Source organism: Rhamphochromis longiceps, linkage group LG18 (genome assembly GCF_057381845.1).
Source record: "Rhamphochromis longiceps isolate RC_006_pf linkage group LG18, R_longiceps_female_GT1.1, whole genome shotgun sequence".
In the NCBI taxonomy this organism is placed as follows: Eukaryota; Metazoa; Chordata; class Actinopteri; order Cichliformes; family Cichlidae; genus Rhamphochromis; species Rhamphochromis longiceps.
In genome coordinates this window covers 1,330,035-1,351,396 of record NC_140574.1, presented here as the reverse complement: position 1 = coordinate 1,351,396, position 21,362 = coordinate 1,330,035, and the positions used below count along the sequence as shown (strand labels likewise).

General features: G+C 43.8%; 1 protein-coding gene and 1 long non-coding RNA gene across 2 annotated transcripts in view; one reads left to right on the top strand and one right to left on the bottom strand.

Moving 5' to 3' along the window:
* The window catches only part of LOC146647352 (uncharacterized), a 29,474-nt gene extending 10,335 nt beyond the window's left edge, over positions 1 to 19,139 (top strand). The window contains exons 3-6 of the mRNA XM_085389020.1: positions 3,923 to 3,948; positions 6,935 to 6,944; positions 10,369 to 10,444; positions 17,077 to 19,139. Coding sequence (XP_085245146.1) covers positions 3,923 to 3,948; positions 6,935 to 6,944; positions 10,369 to 10,444; positions 17,077 to 17,900 — 936 coding nt within the window. The 3' untranslated portion in view covers positions 17,901 to 19,139. The remainder of the gene's footprint in view (positions 1 to 3,922; positions 3,949 to 6,934; positions 6,945 to 10,368; positions 10,445 to 17,076) is intronic.
* LOC146647353 (uncharacterized) lies at positions 14,223 to 15,409 on the bottom strand. Its single transcript, XR_014908451.1, has 2 exons — positions 14,637 to 15,409; positions 14,223 to 14,392 (listed from the first exon to the last, which is right to left on the bottom strand). It is a non-coding gene; the product is annotated as an uncharacterized LOC146647353 (long non-coding RNA).
* Positions 19,140 to 21,362: the final 2,223 nt, after the last annotated feature.

The window sequence follows — 21,362 nt, the reverse complement described above, 5'->3', positions numbered from 1 at the left end:
TGTTTGAAGTGGCCAAATTTGGCCACAATAGGACGTGGTCTCCCGGCCGTAGCCCGAATGGGGCCGATGCGATGTACCCGGGGGCACCCCACCTCCGAAGTGGCCCGAGCGAGCCCCAGGCTCCAGGCCCCGATAAGCGGTCGCCAAGGGGTGAGCCGGTGTGTACCTGGACGCCCATCCCTAGACACAAAGAACCACCAACGCACCGATGTCTGAGGGAGTCCGCCACTGGCAGGGGAAGTGGTGGTAGGGGGAGATAGGCCTCCAAACCTTGGAGGGCCTAAGATGTCCCCAGAGAGTTGGCACCTGACACCCAACCTGACATTTAGACACAGACATACAGGCACACACAGACACAAACATCCATTCCCACCCTCATGTTCTCATATGCACTTACTCCACACTCAACCAACGTGGAGACAGACATAAAGAGACGTTGTACACACGATCACACTCCCCAAGCGTACTCTACGAACCGGGTCTAGGTACCCTTGCCCCTGGAGGGGGGAACTGCACCCAGACCCAGGTGGTGTTACCCTTTTCCCTGCGGTGGGGAGAGGCAGACCACCCCGACTCCGCAGCAGCAGGGAGGCCCCACACTCCAGACCGCAGTCGGACGGCCAACTCCTCCTCCTAGCCCCCCCGCTCCAGCAGGTCGCAGAGAACGGGGGTGAGAAAAGACTCCAAACCTCCCTCCACCCGCTCATTGTAGTGTTGATGCATGTGTGTTCTAAGGTGCATTTAAAACCCAGGAGGGCATGGAGCTACCTGCCAGAGAGCAGCAGGTAAGCGCATGGTCCCTCCTGCTAGCCCTCAATGTCTACGTGTATTTAAAATTGAGAGGTGGGCAACGACGCCAGGGGTGAGGTGTACACCCTGATGGTACTTTGGACTCCGTGTATCGTGCCCACCCCCAAGATCCTATATGTATGTGTAATGAGAGTGTGAGTAATGTGAATGTCTAAGTTGTGGGATAAAATTGAGGCAGAGGCATCCAGAAGGGGACAGAGGGGGGGGGGATGCCTCCTCTGCACCCTGGTGACATACCCCTACTCCAAGGCCCTGCATGTGTGGGTGGTTGTGGTGGAGCGGGAAGAGGGAGGCAGCTGGAGATGGGGAGGGAAGGAAGCTCCCCCGCTGACCCCAGTAGGCACCCCCATACTCCGTGACCCGCCAGGGAAAGGGAGCCCAGGCCCATCCAGACCGGGGCCCAGTGCAGCAGCGCCGCCCGGCCCCACAGAGCCCGGGACAGTCCACCCAACCCCACCACAGAGAAAACTGCACCCACCCCACCATCCACTCATCTTCCAGACTACATAAGACAATAGACGCCCAGGCTGAGATCTTCCTCCACCTCTCCTGTATCTCCCCCTCCTGCAGAGAGTTCCTGAGGAGAGGAAAGCTCCTGCAAGATGTGAGAAACCATTAGCAAGATAAGGTGAGAGGTGGCGGAGGTAAGTGACGGAAGTGACGGACAAGGTAAGCGACTCATGTTGTAACTGACGTCAGACGCCGGAGATTTTGGCAGAAAATTAAAGCAAATGGTAGTTTAGATTTGAACAAATTCATTTAAGCTTCAGTATTACCAAATACACTTATCAATTGTCTTATAACTAACAATATTTGTCTAAATAATCTCCAACACCCTGGAGAACAACGGGGAGAGTTTAGAGGCTCTCCAAGATTATATTGATCAGTGCTTTCAGGATCTTGTGATGAAGAAGGCTCAGAGTGCAGCTTCCCCGGCCAAACCTGAGACGCCGTCGTCGAAAAGACAACGCTCCAAGGTTTGGAGGCCTATCTCCACCCACCACCACTTCGCCTGCCAGTGGCGGACTCCCTCAGGTGTCGGTGCGTTGGTGGTTCTTTGTGTCCGGGGATGGGCGTCCAGGTACACACCGGCTCACCCCTTGGCGACCGCTTATCGGGGCCTGGAGCCTGGGGCTCGCTCGGGCCACTTCGGAGGTGGGGTGCCCCCGGCCTCTCGGCCTGGGGCTCGGTCACTCAGGCACAGCTGGCTGCCGGCGGAGCTCACGGGCGCGTCACTGCAACTCCCCCTGGCTTCTGCTCCGCGGCTGCTGAGTGAGCCCTCATCTGGGACTCTCCTCAGCTCTTTCTGGGACAGTGGCGCGGCTGCCCCTCTGTTGGTCTTCCTTGGTCTCTTGTGTTCTGGGGGCCTCTGGATGTCTGGAGTTTTGATCTCCTCCATACCTGCTTCATGCCCTGGAGGACGGGGCTGTGGCCCCCCCACACCCTCTAGCAGATCATTACATGAAGGAACCTTTTAAAAAAACAAGCGCGTCCATACTCACAGGTGTACACACGGGTGATCACACCCACAAACTACACCCTTTTTGGCTCCTACCTCAAAGCACACTGTGTTCTGTTGATCTTATGTGCTGCACAATAATGTTTAATATTTAGTATTTACTGTCATATTCCCATATATCATTGTGATGTTGTTTATTCTATTACTCTTGTTCTCTTCTGCTTTTTTTCTTTTTTCTTTCTCAACAGGTGATCCAGGTGATCGATTTATGCATTGTTTCTCTTTCCCTCTTTCTTTCTCCCCTTCTTTCCTCCAGTCAAGTCTGTCCCGTATTCAGCAAGTGAAAATAAAATAAACAATAAAAGGTGAATCAAATGGACCATTACGGCAAGGCTGGGATGGTCAATTTGGTAAAGTAAATCCGTTGGGCATCTTTCTTTGCCTTTAGACAACAATTCTGATGGCAAGAGCCAAACGGGACAGGCAAAAAAAAAAAAAAAAAAAAAAAAAAGGATGTGTTTTGAGTCCCCTCCTGTTTACGCTCTACACATCCGACTGGTCCCCTACCCATCTCTCAAACACCATCATAAAGTTCGCGGATGACATCACAGTGGTTGGACTCATCTCAAGGGGGGATGAGTCGGACTACAGAGTCGGACTATGAAGCACCTTGAGGCGACTTATGTTGTGATTTGGCGCTATATAAATAAAATTGAATTGAATTGAATTGAATTACAGAGATGAGGTCAACAGACTGACTGAATGGTGTTCAGTTAACAACCTCCAACTGAACACCACGAAAACTAAAGAACTTATCTTGGACTTCAGGAAGGGCAGAGCAGACCCGGCCCCACTTTACATTCATGGGAACTGTGTGGAGAGGGTACACTCCATGAGGTTTCTGGGCGTGCACATCTCTGATGACCTCTCCTGGACTGCAAATACCACGGCGGTGGTTAAAAAGGCCCAGCAGCATCTTCACTTTCTGAGAGTGCTCAGGAGGAACAACCTGGAGAAGAGGCTGCTGGTGACATTTTACAGAGCCACCATAGAGAGCATCCTAACGTACGGCATAACAACATGGTATGCAGGGTGCTCAGCTGCGGACAGGAAAGTACTGCAGAGGGTCATCAACACAGCCCAGAAGATCACTGGCTGCTCTCTGCCCAGCCTGGAGGTCACTGCAAACTCTCGGTACCTCAGCAGAGCTGGCAATATCATCAAGGACCACTCTCACCCCAGCAATCAACTGTTTGAACTATTACCGTCAGGCCGACGGTACAGGTCACATAAAACCAGGACAAACAGATTCAGGGATAGCTTCTTTCCCAGAGCTATCACCATAGTAAATAAGCACAAAAACAATTGAACCTGCTTAGCTATACCATACCGTCACTGCCATTATATTATGCTGCTATTCTGTATATATCGTACTTACTATTGTTTGAATACTTGCGATTGTTTTATTGTACTTTTTATATTTTACATTTATATTTATTATTTATCTTGCACCAAGGGAGTGGCACTCCAATTTCATTATACTCTGTACAATGACAATAAATAAACCACCTTCAACTCAACACCTCAAAGACTAAGGAACTGGTTGTGGACTTCGGGAGGTCCAGAGAAGGTCCACTGCCGGTTCAGATAGAGGGGGAGGAGGTGGAGGTGGTCAACAAGTACAAGTACCTCGGGCTGTGGGTGGACAATAAACTGGACTGGTCATGCAACACAGAGCACCTGTATAAAAAAGCCCAAAGCCGACTGTACTTCCTCAGGAGGCTGAGGTCTTTTAACATCTGCAGGAAGCTCCTGAGGATGTTTTACCAGTCGGTGGTTGCTGGAGTACTTTTCTATGCTGTGGTGTGCTGGGGGAGCAGCACAGCAAAGAGGGACTCATCCAGGCTGGAGAAACTGATCAGGAAGGCTAGCTCTGTGGTCGGCATGAAGCTGGACACTCTGGTGACAGTGGCAGAGAAAAGGACATTAAAGAAACTGATGGACATTATGAACAATGCTGGGCATCCTCTGCACACGGCCATTAACAACCAGAAGAGTCTGTTCAGTGACAGGTTGCTTCTCCCAAAGACAAGAACTAACAGACTTAAAAACTCCTTTGTCCCACACGCCATCAGACTGTTTAACTCCTCTCTGGAGGGGAGAGGGAGGGGAAACAGGAGGACAAAGGAGGGGGGAACAACTAAGCTGTAGTGCCTCTTCACCTCACTGTACAATACCTTGTGCAATACTTTTGTAAATAGTCAACAGTGCAATAGACTCAATACTTGAAATGTGCAATTCACTTGTATTTTTATTTTTTATTCCTATTTATTCTATTTATCCCCTTTGTATATTTTATTTATATTTGTCTCTGTATTTATATATGTATGTGTGTGTGTGTGTGTGTGTGTGTATGTGTGTATATATATATATATATATATATATATATATATATATATATATATATATATATATATATAACAATTCTGTAACTGTAACTTCGGTCGTTGCTGTGCTTTTTGGAAGTCGAATTTCCCAGAGGAACCCACCCGAGGGATTAATAAAGTTCTATCTTATCTTATCTTATCTTATCTTAAAGGCTATTCTATTCTATTCTATTCTATTCTATGTGCAAGGGTCGCTGGGGTCCTGGAGTCTTCGAGGCGGGCGGGGCTCAAGGCCAACCCGGAGAAGTGTGCAGTTACACAGAGGGACGTATACTATTGGAGGTGGGCAGGTGCGTCCGCATCCCAAGACAAAAAGGAGGTGAGTCGGTTCTTGGGGGTGGACGGTTACTACTATTGGTTCATGCCCGGCTTTGTGGAGCTGACCACCTGAAAGGGTGCCCCACATCTGGTGTGGTGGATGGAGCTGTGCCAGGTGGCGTTTGTGCAGGTGGAGAAAGCTCTTTGAGGGGAACCCCTGCTACACACACCTAACTTCCCCCTCCCTTTTATTCTGCTGACTGACGCTTTGAACAGAGGGCTGGGGCCCGTTTTGTACCAGCAGGTAAGGTGGGTTGACTCGGAGCAGGAGGCCAGGTTTTTGATATGTTTATGATGTGTTTTGATAAATTATGCATTTTCATGTTGTGAGGCATACTGATATACTAACGTTGTTATTGAAATTTTGTGTGAAAATAATGTTTAGTAGTTTTGTGCAGGATACACAGGTTAGTTTGCAGTATTGTGTTAAAATCACAATAAGGGATCGGAAATCAGAGAGGACAGCTGTGAAACATCTGCTGACATCTAAAATCTGTTGTTTAAATCGACAAAGAGCAGCAGGTCAGCTGATCATAGCCTGTACATTGACAGGTTCATGAGTATGTTCCAGGTATGTGGAGGGTGCTCAGGAGATGCTTTTGTCCCATTGTAATGAAAAAGAGGAGAACCTCTTCCACTATGTAGAAGAAACATATTTGGCAGGGGGGAGGTTTGCCTGTGACACCATCCATCATTGCATGCAGTTAGTTTATATTCATATTTATTGATTGACTGTGTATGGAAATATTACTGCTCTTCATCATGCAGTAAATGTTCTTCTCCGTATGAGTGTAAAAGATCCTTGAAGTTTGAACTTTGAGATCCTTCAGTTTGGTGGGCATAAATCTCCATGTTGTGGGTCGTTAATTTATTATTGTTTTCATGACACTATGGATTATCCTTCATATTTATATGTGCAAAGATTTCAACACTGCTTTATGAACTTGTATCTTGGTTTACAACAGATCTATGATTTCTGCGATTTCCTTTGGATTTAACCATAAGCATTGTTGGCTGTAAAATGCCAGCCAACTCTAATGTTCTTTACTGAGAACCATTCAAAAATGTGAAATACATAAAACTGACAAAAACAAACAGTAATATCGTATTCCCCTGTGGTTATGGTAAAGTTCTAGCAACCACAGCTGCCAGTATGTTACGGTAAATCTAACTACATTTTGTAACACATGACACCAGAGAAGACACTAAAATCAAAGGAAGATTATTCTTCTTTTATTTATCAAAATTTATTTTTGATTTCCTGCAAGAGCAACTTCTGTAATTCTGTCACCAACACATATTTTCAAGAAGTCAAGCAGAGCCCTGGCTTCATGCCATCCCTTAAACCAAAAGAGAAAAAACAAAGAAATACTGAAATTTTATGAAGGGGTTGGGATCTCATTTGTCAGACTGTCCTGTGACCAGAGACACTAAAACTTTCACAACATTTAAATATCAGATTCTTTCCATTTCAGGACCACAGACAGCGACGATGTTTCCTCCTGACTGTTGGTGCTGATATAAAGTGTTGGTTTGTGGTTGATGTGGATTTGCTGCTCATGTGAATCCTCCCACAGTGTTTCATTAGCAGCTGTAACCACAGTGACTCTGATAAAACAGGAATTAGCAGAATCCATCTGATATGAAGCTGTGCTTTGAATACCACTTCCCTCCTCTTTGAAGAGTAGTCAGATATCTGTGTTCAGGTTTTTGTACAGCCTCTTCTACACTTTGTATCACTGTGTTTCTAGAGCACAGTAGTAGAGAGCTGTGTCTGCCAGGGTTAGGGCTGCTATGGTCAGATTAGTTGATGTAGAAGATGTTTGGGTTTTATAACGTTTATCAGGAATATATTGACGATCACTCCGAGATCTTGCTCCTTTCCAGAGTATAAACTGAGGAGCTTGAAGGTCAGAATCATGTCTGTACCAGTGAAGGTAAACTATGTCATCACTCGTCTCATAGCTACATGTGAGTTTGACAGATTCTCCTTCTGTTTCAGTGACTTCAGGTTGTTGAGGAGTGATTGAGTCTCCAGCTGTTAGTCCTGGAAAAAGAAAGAAGAAAAGTAGTGAAATGCAGTCTGTATATCTGCTTAATGCAGCAGCTTCAACTAAACTTTAATCCCTGTTCTTAAACTCACCTATAATGTGAGATAGAAGCAAAAAGAGGTGCAGCAACATGTCTTTGGAGTTATTAAAGCCAGACAGACAGCACATGAACAATGTTCTTCCACTGCAGCACAATGACCAACAAATAATGTCATTGCATGAGCTCAACTTTAGTGGGCGGGGCCGAGTTTAATTCCTGAGCCAATCAAATAGTTTTGTGCTTCCACAGCAGCTCTGTCTCTGTCTCTGATCTTTACTGCTTCATTTCTCTGTTGTCTTTGTCATCAGTCCAATGACACAAGAATCAGAGGTTTAACAGTGTGTGGCTCCCTCTAGTGGATGTTGTGGAGTATTCTGTTGTCTTTGCTCCAAAGGTTTTTGTACAGAGTTTTGCTGTTTCCTGTCACTGTGGGCCTCACAGCACAGTAGTACACAGCAGAGTCAGACACTGCAGCAGAGGAGATCTCCAGATTGACTCGATTTCTCTCCTTGTCCAGTGCAGCAGTCAGTCGAGGGTTTGGGGGAGTTGCTCTCAGCACACTCGGCTCACTCGTATCAGTGATGAGGAGAAGGAACTGAGGAGCTGATCCAGGATCCTGTCGATACCACTGGAGATTCTGGGCTTGAACTGAATAGTTACAGGACACAGTAACTGTACGGCCCTCTGATGAAAACACTTCAGCACTGCTGGCAGTAATATCATCTTCCAAGCTGTTACCTGCTGATGAAACAACATGTTATATTTACAGCTCTGTTCCACAGTCACATGTCCATCATTGGAAAAACACAGTGAGCTCAAAGAAAATCCAAACTGGATCTGTAACGCTGTAAACATGTCTTTGAATTTCAGGTGTTCCTGTCAGAAACATACGTACCTACGAGAGCTGCAAAGATCCAAATCACAGCCAGTTTTTCCATGTTTCCAGAGGAGAAATGTTGGAAGTGATGTTCACTGGGAGTTAGCTGTGAGTGGTCTGATGTTCACAGCTGGAGTCAGACAGGTTTCTGCAGTCAGGAGGAGGAGCTGCTTTTGCTCTCATGTGATGTGATGCTGCTTTTAAAGTTTTCCTGCTTCAATTTGTTCACACAGAGCATCTGGTTCTTCTCTCTGTGGTGTCTGAGCCAAAGAACATCCACTAAACACTCACGTCTGGGCTCCACTTTGAAAATAAAACGTTACATTTATGTAAATCTGTAAAAAATAAACATTTACAGCTTGTGTAATAATAAATATAACACCGAGAAAACTGTTGGAGTCAGATTTGAAAGACCTGAAAACTAACGCAGTGACACAGATGAAGGAGATTTTGCTCCTTTTATTTGATACAGCAGCCGAAAAAGAAGCTGCTGCAGTTTCTGCTCTTTTGTCTTTGATATTTTTGTATGAGTATGATGGATTTGTTCAGTTGTGTATTAAAAATTAAATGAAAGTCAGCACTGAAAGCTAAACAGTCAAAATAATTTCCTTTGTTTTTATTCCACATCCTGCATGGAGCTTCAGTCATTCATGGATCTGTTTTCTCTTCTCACTGCAGCCTTGCTGCTCACAATCATTTATTCATTTACTGCAACAAACTGAGATATCCTTCCACTGCCACGCAGATGACTGCCTAATTTACCTTCCTTTAACACCTAATAATCCAGGCTCCATACAACTCCTTTTAAACTGCCTTGAAGAGGTCAAAGCTTGGATGGCTCTGAACTTTTTGAGCTTCAATGACAGCAAAACAGAAGTAATTACATCCAGCACTAATAATAACTCGTGCAATCCGCTTATTAATTGTGGTTGACTTGGGTCATACATCGAACAGCATGTCACAAATCTGGGAGTCATTGTGGACTCGGATTTTAAATATAATGAACAAATCAGTTCTGTGTCGTCTCTTAACTGGTACACACAGGCATCAACATATCTCACCTGTCCTCTCTTCACTGGCTTCCTGTTTATCTCAGAATTAATTTCAAAGTCCTAACGTTGGCTCGTAAATGCCTAAATGGTCTTGCTCCTACATACCTTTCTGATACCTTTGCCAGGTCTCTCTTGGAAATGAGAATTTTAATCTCAGTGAGATTTTTAACTGGAAAAATAAAGGACTAATAATATACTTCAGCCTCATATTCCCTTAGATCAGCCATCCGGCTGCTTTTGGTTGTCCCCAAAAACTAGACTGGAACTTGGAGGAGAACGAGCTTTTTCAGTTGAGGCTCCCAAACCTGGAAAACGTTGCCTTCAAATATCAGACGGCCATCTTTGCTTCCAGCTTTTAATTCTCTTTTGAAACAGGATCAAGGATGCCAATGTTCACATTTTGGACAGAGAGGACAGATGGTTTGAAAGAGGAGTGAAAGAAGCATCTATGTCCACTGTGAGCAACCATCTTTGAACAGAGGCGGGGTTTACGACACCAACTCTCTGCCATCTATAATCCAGTTTTGAGATCCTTCCCAGACGCCTTAACGCCCACTCACATCCTGGGCCATCTGACCTCAGGAATTCGCATGATAAGGTGGGGCCAGGTTTCACAATGAGCTCACCCGAAACTCTGGCTGATTGGGACCCACACCCAGTTTCACACCTTGGCTCAGGCGATTAGAGGATCATCAGGGGTCCTTTTGTCCCTCTGTGGGGGGTCACTCCCACTAGGTTTATATCTGGGACTCTCCACCATTTGACCTTAGAACTGAAGAAGCTTCTCGGATGAGAGGTGAAACGTCTTCAAGCAACTTAAAGAAGTCCAGACGCTTTTCTTTGCAAGCTCCTTTGGTCTCTTTTGAAACACATCTTTTCTTTCAATAGCGTTTGGACCGGTGTGAGCTGATGTAATCTTTTTATTCTCTTTGTTTTATTTTATGTGAGTGTTTATCTTTTATCTTTGTGAAGCACTTTGGGCAAACTTTCTGTTTTTTAAATGTGCTTTAAAAATAAATTGGATTTGGACTGCCACAAAATTAGACTTTAACCAGGAACAAAAGGTAGCTATTGTCTACTGCCGGAAGCTCACCATGTGACACAGGCGGAAGTAAACAAACAAAGGCGTCATTACCGTCCCACGTGTGTGTGCCTGAGCACAGAGACTGTTGTGTTGTTGTTGTGTGTGAGCTGAGTGTGTGAGCTGCGGCAGCAACGATGCCTTCAGTTCAGTATCTGAGAGAGTTCATCAACGAGCGACTAACTGCTGCTGCTGAACAAATATTCTTGGAGTTTGAAAAAACGATCGTCCAGTACGAGGAAGAGATCGACCGTCAGCGCAGACTGCTGGATATCACCTGGAAACCCCAAATCAAGCTGCACAGGACAGGTGAGTGTCCCTCTGAGGGAGGATCCTGATCACAGCTCTGCGGGACGTTTCTGATTGTGAGGACTTTTTGGAGATGTGAGCTAACAAAGAGCAAACAGAGGACAGGACTGCGCTGCGCTCCATGCAAACAGCAGGCGCTGAAATCAGCCTGGATTTCTCTCTTGATTATTTAGTGAAACAAAGTTAGGATCAGGAGATTTGTGAGTCTGGTTCAGAGAGGGACCGATGTGCCGAAAAGCTCCCGGAAGTGTCGTGTCTACCCTGGGTCGTTTCCTCCCCGCTCTGTCCCGCTTTTCCTTTCTATTGAATAATTCTTGTAAAGCTTTGAAATCAGGCCGGATTTGAGCATTTTATTCAACCTGAATTCATCACTGAATGAGTTTGTTTAGGCGGAATCATTTTAAACAGCTTCATGTGTCCTGTGAAACTTGTGAAAGTTGCAAACATCATAAATAAAAAAAAAAAAGGATCCAGTTGAAGTCTTTCACGTGGCAGCAACACTTCATTTGGTTCTTGCTGCTTCAGTTTTCTAATATGAGAATATTAATGATGAGAGAGATGAGGATGATGAGGATGAAGTACAATTTTGTAAATGTCTAGTCGAGCAAAATCTAGTGTGGACAAATGTTGGAAACATAATATTGATCTGGAATAATAAATCATTTTAATTTGTTTTCTCTTCATATATATATATATATACATACATACATACATACATACATACATACATACATACATACATACATACAGTGGGGCAAAAAAGTATTTAGTCAGCCACCGATTGTGCAAGTTCCCCCACCTAAAATGATGACAATCGAAATAAAGGATGTTGTTTGTGGATGAGTCTGGAAGCAGGTGATCGAAGCAGTGAAAGAAAGTAAAAAAGAAAGAAATCAAGGACAAGGGTTAGCAGCATAAAAACAAGAGGGGGAAAAGGAGGGTGGGGGACGAGAAGAAAAAAAAACGGAAACACTAAACCATTAAATCACTGACGGAGAGTGACGGTGTTAATTCTGCTATGAAATCACACTTTAAGATGCGATTTGATGCTGGTAAGTTAAACAGATGTTAATGCAAGTTAGTGTGAGTGGATAGGGAAAGGGTGCAGCTGATTCTTATCTGGTGTGAGGTTAATACAGCCACGGAGTGATGTTCGGGTCGCGGTGGAGCTGTCCGTCCACGTACAGCCGGTCCACAGCGATGACAGCGCGGGAGCCCTTCTGGATGAAGCCGCGTCAGAATGGGAAGAGGACCCTGCGTCGTTCCAAGATCTCTTTGGGGAACTGGTCGTTCACGCTGAAGTCCGTTCCTTTTAATTCCCTGCCGCGGCTTTTCACATGTTGCTTTTGTTTGAAGTGGCCGAATTTGGCCACAATAGGACGTGGTCTCCCGGTCACAGCCCGCATGGGGCCGATGCGATCCACTCTATCAAAGGTGATGTTCTTCACCGTGTCCTCCGGCAGCTTCAGGTGGGTTTTGATGAAGCTTTTTACCGTAGTCTCCACGTCTACTCCAGCGGCTTCTGGAATACCAGAACATACAAGATTATTACGCATGCCACAAGCTTGTAGATCAATAACTGTTTCTTTTATTTTTTTATTTTCTCTATTTAGCTGAGTAACATTGTCTGTGAGACATTTCACCGACTCCCTTAGCGTGGCATTTTCAGCAGCGAGCGTTTCCACCTGCTGCTGGCTGTACTCCAGGGATTCTCGACATCTTTTCGACAACGGCGTCTCAGATTTGGCCGGGGAAGATGCACTTTGAGCCTTCTTCATAACGAGATCCTGGAAGCACTGATCAATGTAATTTTGGAGAGCCTCTAAACTCTCCCCGTTGTTCTCCAGGGTGTTGGAGATGATTTGGACAAGTATTGTTAGTTATAAGACAATTGATAGGTGCATTTGGTAATACTGAAGCTTAAATGAATTTATTCAAATCTAAACTACCATTTGCTTTAATTTTCTGCCAAAATCTCCGGCGTCTGACATCAGTTACAACATGAGTCGCTTACCTTGTCCGTCACTTCCGTCACTTACCTCCTCTTTTCACTCCCACATTGGGTTGGCAGCTGCGGGGGTTTGGCCATTCCTCTGCAGATGATCTGTTAGCTGTTTGACAACTACTCTTTCAAGGATCTTTGAAACGAAAGGAAGGTTGGAGATTGGCCTATAATTAGCTAAGACTGCTGGGTCTAGAGATGCTTTTTGAGTAAAGGTTTAACTACAGCCAGCTTGAAGGCCTGTGCCCTGTACCAACACAGAGCGGAGCAGCTATCTGAACGCTACCCCAACAGAGGTCGATTATCTTGGTAATAATTTCACCTCCTCACTACGTACAACTCTGGATACTGTAGCTCCTGTGAAAACTAAGGTCTCTAATCAGAAGTACCTGACTCCGTGGTATAATTCTAAAACACGTACCCTAAAGCAGATGACTCATAATCTGGAGAGGAAATGGCGTGTCACAAATTTAGAGGATCATCATTTAGCCTGGAGAAATAGTTTGCTGCTTTATAAGAAAGCCCTCCGCAAGGCCAGAACATCTTACTATTCATCACTGATTGAAGAAAATAAGAACAACCCCAGGTTTCTCTTCAGCTCTGTAGCCAGGCTGACAAACAGTCAGAGCTCTGTTGAGCCAACCATCCCTTTAACGTTAACTAGTAATGACTTCATGAACTTCTTCACTAATAATTTTTTTATCATTAGAGAAAAAATTACCAATGATCATCCCACAGATGTAATATTATCTACAGCTACTCTTAGTACCATTGATGTTAAGTTAGACTCTTTTTCTCTAATTGATCTTTCTGAGTTAACTTCAATAATTACTTCCTCCAAGCCATCAACGTGTCTTTTAGACCCCATTCCTACAAAACTGCTCAAAGAAGTCCTGCCATTAATTAATTCTTCGATGTTAAATATGATCAACCTATCTCTAATGATCGGCTATGTACCACAGGCCTTCAAGCTGGCTGTAGTTAAACCTTTACTCAAAAAGCATCTCTAGACCCAGCAGTCTTAGCTAATTGTAGGCCAATCTCCAACCTTCCTTTCATATCAAACATCCTTGAAAGAGTAGTTGTCAAACAGCTAACAGATCATCTGCAGAGGCTTATTTGAAGAGTTTCAGTCAGGTTTCAGAGCTCATCACAGCACAGAAACAGCTTTAGTGAAGGTTACAAATGATCTTCTTATGGCCTCTGACAGTGGACTCATCTCTGTGCTTGTCCCTTAGACCTCAGTGCAGCATTCGATACTGTCGACCATAATATCCTATTAGAGCGATTAGAACATGCTGTAGGTATTACAGGTACTGCACTGCAGTGGTTTGTATCATATCTATCTAATAGACTCCAGTTTGTGCATATAAATGGAGAGTCCTCTTCACACACTGAGGTTAATTATGGAGTTCCACAGGGTTCAGTGCTAGGACCAATTCTGTTTACATTATACATGCTTCCCTTAGGCAGCATCATTAGAAGACATAGCATACATTTACACTGCTATGCTGATGACACCCAGCTCTTTCTGTCCATGAAGCCAGATAACACACACCAATGAGTTAAACTGCAGGAATGTCTTAAAGATATAAAGACCTGGATGGCCGCTAACTTTCTGCTTCTTAATTCAGATCAAACTGAGGTTATTGTACTCGGCCCTGAAAAGCCTAGAAATATGGTATCTAACCAGATTCTTTTTTTTTTTTTTTTTTTTCTTTTTTAAATGACATCAGAAACAGCAGTATGCGACATTACGTGATGGCAGAGCTTCAGTTCATCCTTTGTCTTTTTTTTTTTTTTTTTTTTTTTTTTTTTTTTTAATAAATAGGACAGGGGGAATGAATGAGAGAAAGAGGGGGAGAGAAAGAAAGAAAACCAAAGGGGAGAAGAGACGGTGAGAAGGGGGGGGAAGAGAGAGAAAAAAAAAAGAACTCCTGGGTCACCTGTATGGAGAAAAAAAAAAAACAAACAAAAAAAACAAACAGAGGAGACAGCAAACAACAAAGAGCAACATAATAATAGAGAAAACAAAGCACCATCACAATAAACTAGCTAGTCATAGATATCAATATTTACTAAATAATAAACGATATTGTGCAGCACGCAAGATAGACAGCGCACAGTGTGCTTTGAGGCAGCAGCCAAGAAAGCTTTAGTCCGCGTCTGTGAATACCCATGTGTGCATACCTGTGTGGATCAGCATGCTTGCATTCCAAAGGTTTCTCCATGTAATGATCTGCTAGGGAGTGTGGGGGGGCCACAGCCCCGTCCTCCAGGGTGTGAAGCGGGTATGGAGGAGATCAAAACTCCAGACATCCAGAGGCCCCCAGAACACAAGAGACCATGGAAGACCAACAGAGGGGCAGCCGCGCCACTGTTCCAGTAAGAGCTGAGGAGAGTCCCAGATGAGGGCTCGCCCAGCAGCCGCGGAGCAGAAGTCAGGGGGAGTTGCAGTGACGCGCCCGTGAGCTCCGCCGGCCCCCAGCTGCGCCTGAGTGACCGAGCCCCAGGCCGAGAGGCCGGGGGCACCCCACCTCCAAATGGGCCCGAGCGAGCCCCAGGCCCCAGGCCCCGACAAGCGGCCGCCAAGGAGTGAGCCGGTGTGTACCCGGACGCCCACCCCCAGACACAAAGAACCACCAACACACCGACACCTGAGGGAGTCCGCCACCGGCAGGGGAAGTGGTGGTGGGTGGAGATAGGCCTCCAAACCTTGGAGGGCCTGAGGTGTCCCCAGAGAGGTGGCGTCTGATACCCAACCTGACATATAGACACAGACATACGGGCACACACAGACACAAACATCCATTCCCACCCTCATGCTCTCATATGCACTCACTCCACACTCAACCAACGTGGAGACAGACATAAAGAGACGCTGTACACACGATCACACTCCCCAAGCGTACTCTACAAACCGGGTCTAGGTACCCTTGCCCCTGGAGGGGGGAATTGCACCCAGACCCAGGTGGTGTTACCCTTTTCCCTGCGGTGGGGAGCAGATTCTTACTCTGGATGGCATTACCTTGGCCTCCAGTAACGCTGTGAGGAACCTTGGAGTCATTTTTGACCAGGACATGTCCTTCAACGCACATATTAAACAAATATGTAAGACTGCATTCTTCCATTTGCGCAACATCTCTAAAATTAGAAATATCCTGTCTCAGAGTGACGCTGAAAAACTAGTTCATGCATTTATTACTTCCAGGCTGGACGACTGTAATTCATTATTATCAGGATGTCCTAAAAACTCCCTGAAAAGCCTTCAGCTAATCCAAAATGCTGCAGCAAGAGTCCTGACAGGGACTAGAAAGAGAGAGCAGATTTCTCCTGTTTTGGCTTCCTGTTAAATCCAGAATTCAAAATCCTGCTCCTCACATACAAGGTCTTAAATAATCAGGCCCCATCTTATCTTAATGACCTTGTAGTACCATATCACCCTATTAGAGCACTTCGTTCTCGCTCTGCAGGCCTACTTGTTGTTCCTAGAGTATTTAAAAGTAGAATGGGAGGCAGAGCCTTCAGTTTTCAGGCCCCTCTTCTGTGGAACCAGCTTCCAGTTTGGATTCAGGAGACAGACACTATCTCTACTTTCAAGATTAGGCTTCAAACTTTCCTTTTTGCTAAAGCATATAGTTAGGGCTGGACCAGGTGACCCTGAATCCTCCCTTAGTTATGCTGCAATAGACGTAGGCTGCCGGGGGATTCCCATGATGCATTGAGTTTTTCCTTTCCAGTCACCTTTCTCACTCACTATGTGTTAACAGACCTCTCTGCACTGAATCATATCTGTTATTAACCTCTGTCTCTCTTCCACAGCATGTCTTTATCCTGTCTTCCTTCTCTCACCCCAACCGGTCGCAGCAGATGGCCCCGCCCCTCCCTGAGCCTGGTTCTGCTGGAGGTTTCTTCCTGTTAAAAGGGAGTTTTTCCTTCCCACTGTCGCCAAAGTGCTTGCTCATATGGGGTCATATGATTGTTGGGTTTTTCTCTGTACCTATGAAGCGCCTTGAGGTGACTTTTGTTGTGATTTGGCGCTATATAAATAAAATTTAATTGGTACATAGCTGATTATTAGAGATCGAACCATTAATTAATGGCAGGACTTCTTTGAGCAGTTTTGTAGGAATGGGGTCTAAAAGACATGTTGATGGTTTGGAGGAAGTAATTATTGAAGTTAACTCGGAAAGATCAATTAGAGAAAAAGAGTCTAAATGAATATCAATGGTACTGAAAGTAGCTGTAGATAATATTACATCTGTGGGATGGTTGAGTAATTTTTTCTCTAATGGTTTAAATTTTATGTGTGAAGAAGTTCATGAAGTCATTACTAGTTAACGTTAAAGGGATGGTTGGCTCAACAGAGCTCTGACTGTTTGTCAGCCTGGCTACAAAGCTGAAGAGAAACCTGGGGTTGTTCTTATTTTCTGCAATCAGTGATGAATAGTAAGATGTTCTGGTTTTGCGGAGGGCTTTCTTATAAAGCAACAAACTATCTTCAACATCAGCTCGTAGTTTAATGTGTGTCTATCCTTACTGCTGCACTTTTGCTGGTTTTCACAGTATATTTCCTCCCATGTGTTTTTCTTGTATAATTTCTTTGTCTTGTCTCCTTTTGTCTCTCCAGACGTCCCACAGCAGCATGTCTGTAAGGAGGAGCTTCTCACTGACCAGCAGCTCTGTAACTGGGAGAGTCTCAACCAGAAGGAATCAGAGCTTCCTCATATTAACGAGGAACAGGAGCAACTTTGCAGCAATCAGGAGAGAAGACAGGTTATACTGAAGGAGGAGACTGATACCTTCATGGTGACTGCTGATTATGAGGAAAGTGACCACAGTGAACCAGAACAAAAGAGTAACCAGCTTCTCTCTCACAGCTCTGCTGTAGGTGAGAGCCAATATCAGGAAATAAGGAAGAAGTTTGATTCAGGATCAGCTGGAAATGGAAACAAAAGTCACAACAATGCAGAATATCCACCTACCTCAGGAAGTCAATGTAACTCTGATAAAAGTAAAAAGTCCTCAAACTGTGATGTTTGTGGAAAAGCCTTTAAGTATGATTATATAATGAGAAGGCATTATCGAGTCCACACAGGTGAGAGGCCGTTCTCTTGTAAAATGTGTGGGAAAACGTTTATATCTGCTAGTTCTTTGTCAAAGCACACAAAAACTCACTCAGGTGTTAAGACATTTTGTTGCACAACTTGTGGGAAAAGGTTTTCATATAACAGTGATTTACTGAAACACACAAGATCACACACTGGGGAGAAACCATATCATTGTGCAACATGTGGCAAAGTGTTTGGATATAGTAGTTCTTTATTGACGCATATGAGAATGCACACAGGTGTGAAACCATATAATTGTAAAACATGTGGGAAGACGTTCAAACGTAACTGTCATTTAACGGAGCACATAAGAACTCACACAGGTGAGGAACTCAGGACTTAGAACTCTTATTGTCAATGTACAGTTGCTTGCACACTGAAATTTTGAAGCAATACCACATAGTGTGAAAATAAAGAAAACAATATACAAGGAAGAAGAAGAACAGACAATATAAGAACACTATGTACACTATAAACATGATGTAGACGTCATAATAAAACATTGTAAATAATAAATAAGGGTGGAAGGGCTATGGTCATTAAGGGATGGAGATTGCACATATAGCTGAAATATTGCACAGCAGGAGCAGAATATTGTACGGAAACAAAAAGAAACTCACACACAAAGCAGCAGAAAGCTGTCCTTCTCAACTACATAAACCGGGGCCATGCCTTTACAAATGTAATGTGAGACGGCTCCTGTGATTTGTTTATGGCGCTGGGACGTTTTCTCATGAGGGCCTTGTGTGAAAGACTGCTGTATCTTCCGCTGGTATAGTTTTTATTTTCCCAACTTGCTCCCGTCGTTCCACAACTTGGTTTAGCTTGGATTTTCTGGATTCTTGAGTATTCTTTTTTGTGGACCTTCTATAAGTGATAGAAGAGATTTGTTGTGTTGCCATCGGGTGCAGGAATAGTTTTATAGCATAGCTAAATAGGCGTCTTCTGCTCCGTGTTGGTGCTGTTGAACCCAGTGGCTTTGTTGTCAAAGATGTGAAAAAAGGTTCAAAACCAGAACACAGTTGTGGCGCCGTATGAGAACTCACACTGAGAGGTGTATTTTGACACAAGGTTAATTGCTCAGCTGTGTTGAGCTAAAAGTCAGAGGTTTGTGTCACAAAAGTAGCTGTTTTTATCTAATTCGCTGTGGTAACTTACACTGAATAACCTGGTCAGGAGCAGGTAATGTGTTCAGAGTTTCACTTTAAAAGTGACTGTGCTGTTATACCTCATTCTAATCTGCTGCTAAATCTCTTTAACACTGATTAAATTGTAGCAATTAGAACACACAACACAAGAAAGTAATACAATTAATTTAGATTTGCCACAAGCTAAAGCAAATCTTTTCTTAGTTTTTGCTGCTGTAAGTTTCAGGTCTCTAATGTGCAGTTGTTCCCTTAATATCATCTTCGCCTCTGTCAGTGTGTCCCAGGGTGGCTGTGGCTACAATGTAGCTGCCATCACCAGTGTGTGAATGGGTGTGTGAATGGGTGGATGACTGGATATGTAAAGCGCTTTGGGGTCCTTAGGGACTAGTAAAAGTGCTATATAAATACAGGCCATTTACCATTCATAATCTACCCCTCAGGTTAGAAGTCTTTTTAGAGAAAACAGTGTCTAGGTAGAGAGTTTCTAAAGGTTCAGAGTTAAACCACCTTAACGCAGTAGTATACCTGCTGTAACGGTCATTTTGCTCACCACCACGACCGTTTTTTACAGAAACTTGTTGTACCCCACTGTTACGGCGCAGGAAGCCTCTGCATTATTGTCCTGAACAGTCAGATCAGCCTGATGTCTTCAGCTGACAGACTGCGATGTGATCAATTTTTAATGTTTTTATTTGTTGTTGTTTTGTCTTTTCAGTTTTTTGATACACATGGAAATCTACTGTGTTGTTGAATTAAAGTTAGAATTTTACAATTATGTTATAAACCAAAAATGCACAACAGCTGTTTGTTTTCTTTCTTTGTTTTTTATCCACCCAAAACTCAAACATGACGGCCAACCTAACCACTGTGGTGATCACTGAGTAAGGGAGCAGGTTGGCCGTCTATCACAGGTCTAACAGAGACAGAATATTCACACTCACACGTTTGCATGTGTGATTTTAAGTTTGACTTTTTTGATCTCACAGGCAAAACTGTGTTACAGCAGCAGGATGAGAATGAGTAAAAAATGTGCAGTATACAATAAACAACAAATAACAGAGTTAAAATAGAAGTTCCAGGTAAGGGTCTAATACTATGAGATGCAACAGGAATGTAAGACTGGCATTGTGTAAGATACTCATGAGCTAAATAACAACTAAAAAAGTACAACTACATTTGTACAGTCAAAGGGAAACTAGTCCAATGTTCTTCTCACAGTTTCAGTCTCGTAGAGTAGTGATGTGTCGGTTGCGAACGAAACAGCTCTTAGAGCCGGATCTTTGACGTGAAGGACGCGAGCCATGTTTTTTTTTTTTTTTTAGAGACAAAGCACATACAAGCTCCAAAACACGTACAAAACACAACAGACGTGCTCCAGGATGCTAGGCGCAGTGTTGAGCTTTTGTTACGTAGTGGCTACACAAGCCAGAAAGTACCAATGACCGGATTTGGTGTGTGGTAGTAACAGGTAAATGAACATTTTTTCTTTAATTATTTGAATATAACAATACACACATGCTTTCATGCTTTCAATTGTGTAATTTAAGTGATCTAGGTAGCTCTGTTTTGGAAGTTCAGTTAACGCTAGAAATGTGTTTTGGAGTTTGTACCTGCTCTGTCTCTAAATAAAACCACTTTTTTTTACATTAGTAATTCCTTTAGTGCATAATTTTATATTGTTGTTAATAATAAATTATTTAAAGCAACAAAACAACCTGAAGAGCCGGTTGGGAGCTGAAAGAGCCGGCTCTCTAAAAAGAGCCGGAAATCCCATCACCACGGTAGAGAAGTAATAATAATAATAATAATAATAGTACATTTTATTTGTGGGCACCTTTCAAAAACCCAAGGTCACCTTACAAAAGAACAAAATTAATAAAAGGAGCAATAGTCATAAAATACATAGAATAAGTTAAAATTGCAAAACAGAACTTGACAACAGAAAATCAGCACTAAAGTGAATAAACCAGTTTGAACAGATGTGTTTTGAGCTGTGACTTAAACACAGGAAGAGAGTTTTTATTTCTTATGGCTTGAGGAAGAGAGCAACTGAAGGCTCTGTTCCCCATGTTCCGAGGGACCACTGTACTATATTTCACTGGCAAATATTGGAAGGACCCACAGAATTTGGTCCTGATGAAAAGTGGAGGAGTGCATCGATCAGACACTGAAATGAAAAATGTAGAAAGAAGAGAGAAAATAATAGGCCTTAACGCTTTCCATCAATGTGATCAAACAAGTAAAGACTGTAATTCTGACTGGAGAGAAGTTTAACAGTGTGTGGCTCCCTCTAGTGGATGTTGTGGAGTATTCTGTTGTCTTTGCTCCAAAGGTTTTTGTACAGAGTTTTGCTGTTTCCTGTCACTGTGGGCTGCAGAGCACAGTAGTACACAGCAGAGTCAGACAGCTGAAGCTTCTGGATCTTCAGAGGAACTGATCTGATGCTGGAATCCAGTGTGGATGAAAATCTCTCCTTGAACTCGGCTGCTGTGTTTCCATCATCCCCACTATAGCGCATCAGGATGAATTTGGGGCTGTTGTTTCCATCCTGTTTGTACCAGAAGAGATAATTATTTGTTGTACTGCTGTTATAGAGACAGTCAAGTGTCACTGTGCCTCCTGCAGCAGCAGTCTCTTCTCCTTTTGCTTGCAGCACG